Genomic DNA, 10,537 nt, shown 5'->3' on the forward strand with positions numbered 1-10,537 from the left:
ATATTGGGACAGGGACACAGAAATGTGGATTTCTAAGGAGGAATGGAGGCGGAAAAAGAGGAAGAGGTGGTTGAAGAGAATGAGGAAAGTAGAAGTTGGATTTGAATCTGAGGAAGATGGAGGTAAAAATGGAGATGGGGTGTTGAGGATGATTGGTGTCAAACAGAGTGAGTCATGAGCCAGACTGAGTTCTAGAGGATGAATTGAAGTGAATGAGGGCGAGGTAAGTGAGGTGTGGTGAAGAGTTTGACATCGTTGGACATGATAAAAAATAATCTACTGTAGTTCAATAGGAGTGACATTTTTGGAGAAAGTGGACCCTTACCCTTTGGCAGATTCATTTGTGGTTTCAGAATGGGTGGGAAAGGAGTTACAGTAGAATCTGTGAAGGTAACCTGAAGTGGACTTTTTCTTTTTGTTTTATGTTTCTTCTGACCAGAGGGAGCAGGCGCTCCATGTCACGCAACTTGGGTCAAGATCTGTTTCGTGCTTTGCTCTTAGGAACAGGTCAACATTGAAAGGAGTGATTTCTGGGATCGCATTAAGTGTGGCGTTAAGTGTGGCGGTGGGGCAATTGAAGTTGAAGATTCCAGGTGTTTGTGACGCCCGCCGTTTGGTGCGACACAGACCTGGTGGGGAGCGTGGTGAAACAGAGGAGTCACTGTCAGTCCTTTTGAGTTTTGAGTCAGAGGTCATGTTAGGATATATCAGTTATCCTGTTTGACCTTTAAAATAAAGGGAACACTTAAACAACACAATGTAACTCCAAGTCAATCACACTTCTGTGAAATCAAACTGTCCACTTGGGAAGCAACACTGATTGACAATCAATTTCACATGCTGTTGTGCAAATGGAATAGACAACAGGTGGAAATTATAGGCAATTAGCAAGACACCCCCAAGAAAGGAGTGGTTCTGCAGGTGGTGACCACAGACCACTTCTCAGTACCTATGCTTCCTGGCTGATGTTTTGGTCATTTTGAATGCTGGCGGTGCGTTCACTCTAGTGGTAGCATGAGACGGAGTCTACAACCCACAGAAGTGGCTCGGGTAGAGCAGCTCATCCAGGATGGCACATCAATGCGAGCTGTGGCAAGAAGGTTTGCTGTGTCTGTCAGCGTAGTGTCCAGAGCATGGAGGCGCTACCAGGAGACAGTACATCAGGAGACGTGGAGGAGGCGGTAGGAGGGCAACAACCCAGCAGCAGGACCGCTAACTCCGCCTTTGTGCAAGGAGGAGCAGGAGGAGCACTGCCAGAGCCCTGCAAAATGACCTCCAGCAGGCCACAAATGTGCATGTGTCTGCTCAAATGGTCAGAAACAGACTCCATGAGGGTGGTATGAGGGCCCGACGTCCACAGGTGGGGGTTGTGCTTACAGCCCAACACCATGCAGGACGTTTGGCATTTGCCAGAGAACACCAAGATTGGAAAATTTGCCACTGGCGCCCTGTGCTCTTCACAGAAGAAAGCAGGTTCACACTGAGCACATGTGACAGACGTGACAGAGTCTGGAGACGCCGTGGAGAACGTTCTGCTGCCTGCAACATCCTCCAGCATGACCGGTTTGTCGGTGGGTCAGTCATGGTGTGGGGTGGCATTTCTTTGGGGGGCCGCACAGCCCTCCATGTGCTCGCCAGAGGTAGCCTGACTGCCATTAGGTACCGAGATGAGATCCTCAGACCCCTTGTGAGACCATATGCTGGTGCGGTTGGCCCTGGGTTCCTCCTAATGCAAGACAATGCTAGACCTCATGTGGCTGGAGTGTGTCAGCAGTTCCTGCAAGAGGAAGGCATTGATGCTATGGACTGGCCCACCTGTTCCCCAGACCTGAATCCAATTGAGCACATCTGGGACATCATGTCTCGCTCCATCCACCAACGCCACGTTGCACCACAGACTGTCCAGGAGTTGGCGGATGCTTTAGTCCAGGTCTGGGAGGAGATCCCTCAGGAGACCATCTGCCACCTCATCAGGAGCATGCCCAGGCGTTGTAGGGAGGTCATACAGGCACGTGGAGGCCACACACACTACTGAGCCTCATTTTGACTTGTTTTAAGGACATTACATCAAAGTTGGATCAGCCTGTAGTGTGGTTTTCCACTTTAATTTTGAGTGTGACTCCAAATCCAGACCTCCATGGGTTGATACATTTGATTTCCACTGATAATTTTTGTGATTTTGTTGTCAGCACATTCAACTATGTAAAGAAAAAAGTATTTAATAAGAATATTTCATTCATTCAGATCTAGGATGTGTTATTTTAGTGTTCCCTTTATTTTTTTGAGCAGTGTATTTTTTTTTTAGCACTTTTTATTTTTGTATAACGTGATTGAACATACACTACCGCACAGTAGGTGGCGAAATGCACAAACAAAATGTGCAAACGCCATGATACCAAATAAGAAGAAGAAGAAGTAGCGGGGGCTGGTTGTGTGCTCATTGGTTGGTGTGTGTTGGTTTTTACGGTGTGTGGCGTGCGTGGGCGTGTGTGGACGCGTGGTGCGTATGACCAGTCTGATGATACGTTCAAAACAACTCGGAACTGGGAACTCCGAAATCCGATTTCAGCGCATTCAAAACAAATGGGAATTTGCACAAAAAACGAGCTCCGACAGGGAAAATGTGATTTGAACGGTCACCCAACTCGGAATTTCAACTCGGGAACTCAGGCCTCTTTCTCGAGCTCCGACTTTTCGCCCTAAAGATCCCTGACGTAATGATTTGACATCGGATTGTTCCAAGTTCCCAGTGCTTTTGAATGCGGCATCTTATCAAAGTGAAAGTTGTTAACGTTAGTCAACACTGCAACTGCAGCGCTACATGGAAATAGATCGATTGTTGCAAAATATGTTGCCAAAGAACGACATACAAGGATAGAAAAAGCCTAGACGATAACAAAATGAGTTCTCTGCAAGATGAATTTGAGGTAGGATACGGTAAACTTAGTTTTATTTGGCCAATAACACTGTTTTATATGGTCAATTTGTATGCGCCTTTCTTGTTTGTATTGTAGTCCTACGGATCCAATGTTCAATTTGTGTTATGGTCGATGTGAAACTTTTAACGTTGGATAAGAATTATGTTTTTTTAATCACATTTCTCATACGTTTAGACTAAACCTAAATAACGTCATCAAACACTATTGAGTTATTACACTTTATAAGTAGGCATACGTGGTTAGAGAGGACAGTGTGTGTTTCATGTGTTGCGCTGTGTTGTGATCTGTTTTTGAATAAACCATGCCCTTAGGCTCCATTTGCATTTGTTGCAATGTTCTGTCGATCTTCCTGTTGAATGTGCCCAATCTTCTATTTTATTTACAACATGATTGAGACCAGCCTGTTTATTTTAGATTCTTATTGTCCTTTTATTATTTGTCTGTTAACTCAGCTGGAGAAAAGTGTCAGGCGGTTCAGGGAGACATTCCATGGAAAGATAGCGGTGGAAAAGGCAACCTTACTGATGAGACGCTATGCCAACAACCATCAAATGGTCACCTGGGCAGTTATACTGAAGAAAGGCAACGGTAAAGAAATGGTTCACAGTAAATGCAAACCCCAGTCATACCACCATAGGAAATCCCTATGGAGAGGTTTCCAAGACACCGGGTCCTGTACTAAAAAGCTTGTTCAATGGGGATTCTCCGTTAAATGTGCCCCTTAGTCCAGGAACAGAACTAGGATTAATCTGTCCTGGAAACTATCCTTTAAAGGGGCAATCTGCAGTTGCTACATCCGTTTGTTGGACTTATGCATTTATGATATGTACCCATTGATTCTTGAAGAATATAACTTACAAATGCCTCGTGAGCTTAGTTCAACTGTCGTAACCCATCAGTACCCAAAATATAAGCTTGTTTTACTCCATTGTTTGTAAGCAAAGTCAATGAAAAAAACAAACGCTATATATCCTCAAAACATGGTTAAAACTATCATTTTTATATCATGGATGGTCAGTCCTTGCATCCATAGCTCTGCGTATACATTTAAAAGTGCCTACATTTCTCCAGCACCATCCCTACATTTTTTACAGAGCCAGGGGCGAGGAAGACTGTTATTGTTTCAGCTGCTGATGGCCTCTTTAACCTCTCTATTCAGACATGGTCTCTGGGGGTTTAACAACCAGACCCATTTTATTTGCGTTAAAGGGTTGGCCATATTGACAATCTAATCTCTGACTCTTCCTCTTTCTCTACTCTTGCCGTGCAGAGCTGGATGAGGAGGACAGAAAATGCTTACAGACGGATCAGGCTGTCAAGGTTACATTAATAAATGCCATACTATTCCCTGTCGCTTTGTGGTGTGTCTCTTTGGCTTAGGGGTGTATCCAGGCGGGTCTGTACTTCTTTGAACATGTGATCTTTGTGGTCATAAACATGATAGTTCAGTTGTACCCTGACCCTTGACCCACCTCTCTCTCTCTCTCTTTCAGAATGTGGTGCAGAGACTCACAGCTGAGGACAGGGAACCTCAGGTCCCTCCTGTGCAACAGGTACAACACAGTCACAGTGTCAGTTAGTCCCTCTTTCATTGGGTTAAAGAATCAATGTTCATCAGAAGACATCTGGATATCAGGCATTTCAGCATAATCTCTGTTGATTTTGAAGTTCCATATTCCATAACCATATTGGTAATGGGTAATAACACATTGGGAATAGATTTGTGAGCTATTATAACAACACTGTTCAAGGGCTGAAAGAGGGAATAAAACTCCTATCATATTACATTGGTCCTATATCCAATCTGATGATCAGGTTGGTAAATTGGTTGCCTTGACTATTTCTAATTCTATGACTTACATTTGTCTTCCCTACAGCCCCGAGGTAGCAGACAGCCTGAACACGATAATGATATCAAGGTCAGTCATCCACGGGCTATTTTCCGACTTTACTGGTGGGGAAAGAGATTAAGGGTTAAGTGGATGGCTAACTGAAAGGTGTGTGTGCGCATGAGTGCGTACCTGCCTTTATGTGTGTGGCTCGTGTGTGTTGAGTCTTCAGGAGCTGGGAGAGCGTCTGCGGGTCCTGCCTCTCACTGAGAAGAACAAGAGAATGTTTGATAATGCCCAGCGCCACCTCACCCCCTCTGTCCTGCACCAGTTTGCCTGCCAGACCTGTGACAAGGACTGGTGGCGTCGGGTACCCCAGAGGAAGAGGGTAATGCTCTTCCATACATACCCACCTGGTATTCACCGTGGTCTCCACACATTGGTACACTCTGTTTGATGTGCATGCCAAACCCATGCACAATAGTTCAAAAGTATTTCTCCATGCCTGTGTCTGTAACTGTGTTCCTGTTACCTTGTTACTTTGTCTTAGAACGTGTATTTCACATGGCCAGTTCATCTACTAACTGGGGACTCCACTGACTGTCATCTCTCCTAGGTATCTCGCTGTCACCTGTGCAAGAAGAAATATGACCCTGTCCCTTATGACAAAATGTGGGGTATTGGAGAGTTCTGCTGCACCAAATGCACACGCTCCTTCAGGTAAAAACTGGAGCGTCCTGTACATGTGTGATTATAAGACATTATACATGTGATTTAATCTCTATGCACTTGGTTTGATTTGTCCATCAGGGGCTTTGGGAGGATGGATTTGGGCTCCCCCTGCTACTCCTGCCGAACTCTGGTGATCCCAACAGAGATTCTTCCTCCACGCAAGGGAGGGGTCGGAGGAGCAGGACCCAGAAAACCTATCCCACACAGCTGCCTCGCTGAGGACTGTTACAACAGACAAGGTTAAACTACACACACACACACACACACACACACACACACACACACACACACACACACACAGGATTGCTGTACAGTGCAATGTACTGTGGATTGTAGAGTGTGTTACTACAAACATGTACCCCCAGATGGCGTCCTTTTACTTGTCTGTCTGGCTGCTGGCTCCAGCCAACTAACTGGCCTTGTACTTCCATGCCAGAGCCCCATGTTCCTGGGACAGAGTGTGTCCACCCCCGCAGTCGCCAGAGGAACAGGAAGCCTCGCGTGGTCAATCCCAGCTCCGTCCACATCAGCTCCGGCTCCACCGTCAACACCTGCCTGAGCCAAGGAAGCCTGGAGAACCTGTACGACCTCATCATGGATGACATCAGAGAGGAGAGTGAAGAGGACAACAGTAGTGGTAGCAGCAGCAGCTAGAGCAGCACTGATGTTACCAGTGACCAACAGTCGTGAGCAGCTTCCATTCTTCCCCAATGGTGCTTCCAACGATCAGGATATGATCGCTTACCTTAGGTTCACATTCAGTGTAAGGATGGCATCTCATAGGCCTAAAAACCATGAAAATGCAGCTCAATATTCACAACAGTCAGATGATATAAGTGAGATGATATAACTAGTTTCATGTTTTGCTTTTGTCTTTGTTTATGCTTCTTGAAGTGTTGCCACGTGTTGTTGCTGCTGCTTTGTTAATGTCTGAATGATAAGGGGAGATTGACCGCACTGGCTTCTGCCCATAATTCTGACTTTACTTTTGGTTACCTATTCAGGAGTTAGCTTTCTAGTGATATGTGTGTTCAAATAGATTTTTCATATCAACTTGAACAAGAATATATTATAAAACGCAAATAATGCATTTTGGTCCCCCCCAGAAAAACACAAATAATGCATTATGAAATCTTACTATTATTAATTTTCAAAACGACTCGGGTTCAAATCAAATTGTATTTGTCACATGCACCGAATACAACAGGTGAAACGCTTACTTACAAGCCCTTAACCAGCAATGCAGAGTTTTTTTTTAAAGTAAGAAAATAAGAAAATATTCAAAAACGTAACACAATAAAATAACAATAACGAGGCTATATATAGGGGTTCCCGGTACTGAGTCAATGTGCAGGGTACAGGTTAATTGAGGTAAAAAGTACATGTAGGTAGGGGGTAAAGTGACTATGCATAGATAATAAGCAGCGAGTAGCAGCGGTGTAAAAACAAAGGGAGGTCAATGTAAATAGTCCGGGTGGCCATTTTGATTAGATGTTCAGGAGTCTTATGGCTTGGGGATAGAAGCTTTTAAGGAGCCTTTTGGATCTAGACTTGGAGCTCTGGTACCGCTTGCCGTGCGGTAGCAGAGAGAACAGTCTATGATATGGGTGGCTGGATTCTTTCACAATTTTTAGGAGGAAAAATCACAGACATGCCACCGTGGATTTTAATATATCACTGTAAATAATTTAGAAGATACCTGTACACCAATAAAGCATAATTTATTCTGTTTGTTTAAGAATAACCTGAGAAAAACATTTCAAGTGGGGTTCAAAGTTATTGCTAAAGATTGACAAAGATAAGCAATATTGACTTTATTAACTAAAGAATTCAAATACTGAGCTATATTGTATGCGCAAAAAAATGGGAAATTATTATTTTATACTAATAATACAATTCCTCAGAGAAAGAGATGTTATTTAACAAGTCATATTTTTTCTCTCTCAAAAGGGTAGTGGTCAAAATGATTGACACCCCTAAAGATTCTTATAAATAAAATAGTCAAAAGTTTAGTATTTGATCCCATGTCCCTAGCACACAATGACTACATCAAGCTTGTTACGACAAACTTTTTGGATACATTTGCAGTTCGTTTAAGTTGTGTTTCAGATCATTTTGTGACCTATAGAAATGAATGGTAAATCATCTACTGTGTCTTTTTGGAATCACTTTTATTGTAAATAAGAATATAATGTTTCTAAACACCTCTACATTAATGTGGGTGCTACCTTGATTGCGGGTAATGAATCGTAAATAATGATGAGGGAGAAAGTTACAGAGGGACTAAACTCCTAGGTATAACATTGGATGGTCTACATGTACATACTACCTCAATCAGCCTGACTAACCGGTGTCTGTATGTAGCCTCTCTACTTTTATAGCCTCGCTACTGTATATAGCCTGTCTTTTTACTGTTGTTTTATTTCTTCACCTACCTATTGTTCACCTAATACCTTTTTTGTACTATTGGTTAGAGCCTGTAAGTAAGTATTTCACTGTAAGGTCTACTACTGTACACCTGTTGTATTCAGTGCACGTGACAAAAAAACTTTGATTTGATTTATCATTGGATGGTCAATTATCATATTGACTTAAGTTTTTGTGAAGATGTCCCATCTTGATTACTGTCTGGTAATATGGTCAAATGCAGCAGAGAAAAACCTAGCAAATCTGCAGCTGTTTGAAAACAGCAGCACGCCTTGCCCTTACAGTGCATTCGGAAAGTATTCAGACCCCTTGACATACAGTACCCCATAATGAAAAGGCAAAACAGGTTATTAGACATTTTTTCTCATTTATAAAAAATACAAAACTGAAATATCACATGTACATAAGTATTCAGACCCTTTACTCAGTACTTTGTTGAAGCACCATTTGGCAGTAATTACAGCCTCGATTCTTCTTGGGTATGACACTACAAGCTTGGCACACCTGTATTTGGGGAGTTTCTCCAATTCTTCTCTGCAGATCTTCTCAAGCTCTGTCAGGTTGGATGGGGAATGTCGCTGCACAGCTATTTTCAGGTCTCTTCAGAGATGTTCGATCTGGTTCAAGTCCGGGCTCTGGCTGGGCCACTCAAGGACATTCAGAGACTTATCCCGAAGCCACTCCTGCATTGTCTTGGCTGTGTGCTTAGGGTCAATATCCTGTTTGAAGGTGAACCTTCGCCCGAGTCTGAGGTCCTGAGTACTCTAGAGCAGGTTTTCATCAAAGATCTCTCTGTACTTTGCTCCATTCATCTTTCCCTCATCCTGACTAGTCTCTCAGCTCTGGGAAGAGTCTTGGTGGTTCTAAACGTCTTCAATTTAAAAAGGATGGAGGCCACTGTGTTCTTGGGGACCTTCAATGCTGCAGAAATGTTTTGGTACCCTTCCCCTGATCTGTGCCTCGGCACAATTATGTCTTGGAGCTCCTCAGACAATTCCTTTGACCCCATGGCTTGGTTTTGCTCTGACATGCACTGTTAACTGTGATACCAAATCATGTCCAATCAATTGAATTTACCACCGGTGTACTCCAATCAAGTTTTCAAAACATCTCAAGGATGATCAATGGAAACAGGATGCACCTGAGCTCAATTTCGTGTCTCATAGCAAAGGGTCTGAATACTTATGTAAATAAGGTATTTCTGTTTTTTATTTTTAATAGCTAACTTGCAACAATTTCTAAAAACCTGTTTTCGCTTTGTCATTACAGGGTATTGTGTGGAGATTGATAAGGATTTTTTTTGTTGTTAAATCAATTTTAGAATGAGGCTATAACTTAACAAAATGTGGAAAAGGAGGAGGGGTCTGAATACCTTCCGAATGCACAGTAACTGCATAACGTCAACAACATGCATGCCAATCTTTCCTTGTTGAGAGTTAAAGAGAGATTAAAGTATTCTCTTGTAGTTTTTATGAGAAATATTACTTTGATGAAAATTCCAGATCGTCTGTATAATCAAATAACATACATCTCAGACACTCATACATACCCCACAAGACAGGGGACTCACCACAGTATTATACAGAGCCATGATCGCATGGAACTACCTTCTATCTCCAATTACTCAAGCAAACATCAAAATGACCTAAAAATGTTTTATAAAACAACATCTCATGGCACAATAGGGACTGTGAAATGACACACACTGACACACTCTAACAGTCTAAGGCACTGCATTTCAGTGCTCGAGGCGTCACTCCAGGCACCTTGGTTAGAGTCCAGGCTGTATCACAACCGGCCGTGGTTGGGAGTCCCATTTGGAGGAGCACAATTGGCCCAGTGTCGTCCGGGTTTAGCCGGTGTAGGCCGTCATTGTAAATAAGTGAGTTAAATAATAAGTTAACTGACTTCCCTAGTTAAATAAAGATCAAATAAAAAAATATACACACATTCTTTAGTTGTATTGTTTGTATATCGTTGTATTTTACATTTGTGTGACGGTTCTTGTCTATCAGTGTATCCGTGTTTTGTTACTTGTCGTGTTCTATGTTTTTGTGTGGACCCCAGGAAGAGGAGCTGCTGCTTCGGCAAAAGCTAATGGGGATCCTAATAAACCAATAAAACCAGTAGACATTCAGGATTTTCGGACACAATACATTAATTATTATTCATTTCTATTGGGCACAAAATAATCTGAAACACAACCAAAACAAAATGCAAATGGATCCAACAAGTTTGTAGAGTCACAAGCGTGATGTATTCATTGTTTGCTAGGAATATGGGAACAAATACGAAACTTTTGACTACTTTATTTTTACGAATCTTTAGGGGTGTCAATAATTTGGACCCCTACCTTTTTGAGAAGAATTTGATTTTGAATAATTTATTTTATACACTGGCCAAACCCGAACAACACTGGGCCAAATGGGACTCCCAATCACGGCCGGTTGTGATACAGCATGGAATCTAACCAGGGTGCCTGGAGTGACGCCTCTAGCACTGTTAAGCAAAATCTTTTTTTTTAGCAATTGCATTACTATAAAATGATATAATTTCCCACTTTTTTTGAGCATACAATATAGCTCAGTATTTGAATCATTTATTTTATAC

General features: G+C 42.5%; 1 protein-coding gene across 1 annotated transcript; it reads left to right on the forward strand.

The window, feature by feature from the left end:
* The first annotated feature begins 2,417 nt into the window (after positions 1-2,417).
* shfl (shiftless antiviral inhibitor of ribosomal frameshifting) lies at positions 2,418-9,877 on the forward strand. The gene is made up of 9 exons (XM_021557922.3): positions 2,418-2,927; positions 3,392-3,527; positions 4,210-4,259; positions 4,433-4,492; positions 4,817-4,858; positions 5,001-5,156; positions 5,385-5,488; positions 5,579-5,739; positions 5,937-9,877. Exons 1-9 carry the CDS (start codon positions 2,901-2,903, stop codon positions 6,152-6,154), a joined length of 954 nt encoding a protein of 317 aa, XP_021413597.3. The 5' UTR covers positions 2,418-2,900; the 3' UTR covers positions 6,155-9,877.
* The last annotated feature ends 660 nt before the right edge of the window (positions 9,878-10,537 follow it).

Source organism: Oncorhynchus mykiss, chromosome 13 (assembly GCF_057628025.1).
Source record: "Oncorhynchus mykiss isolate SJ-2025 chromosome 13, ASM5762802v1, whole genome shotgun sequence".
NCBI lineage: Eukaryota > Metazoa > Chordata > Actinopteri > Salmoniformes > Salmonidae > Oncorhynchus > Oncorhynchus mykiss.

Bases quoted from the DNA above. Each gene is read 5' to 3' on its own strand.
- shfl (XM_021557922.3), top strand. From the start codon at position 2,901: ATGAGTTCTCTGCAAGATGAATTTGAG. The intron at 4,493-4,816 runs GTACAACACAGT...TCTTCCCTACAG, and splicing joins AGGTCCCTCCTGTGCAACAG to CCCCGAGGTAGCAGACAGCC. The intron at 4,859-5,000 runs GTCAGTCATCCA...TTGAGTCTTCAG, and splicing joins AACACGATAATGATATCAAG to GAGCTGGGAGAGCGTCTGCG.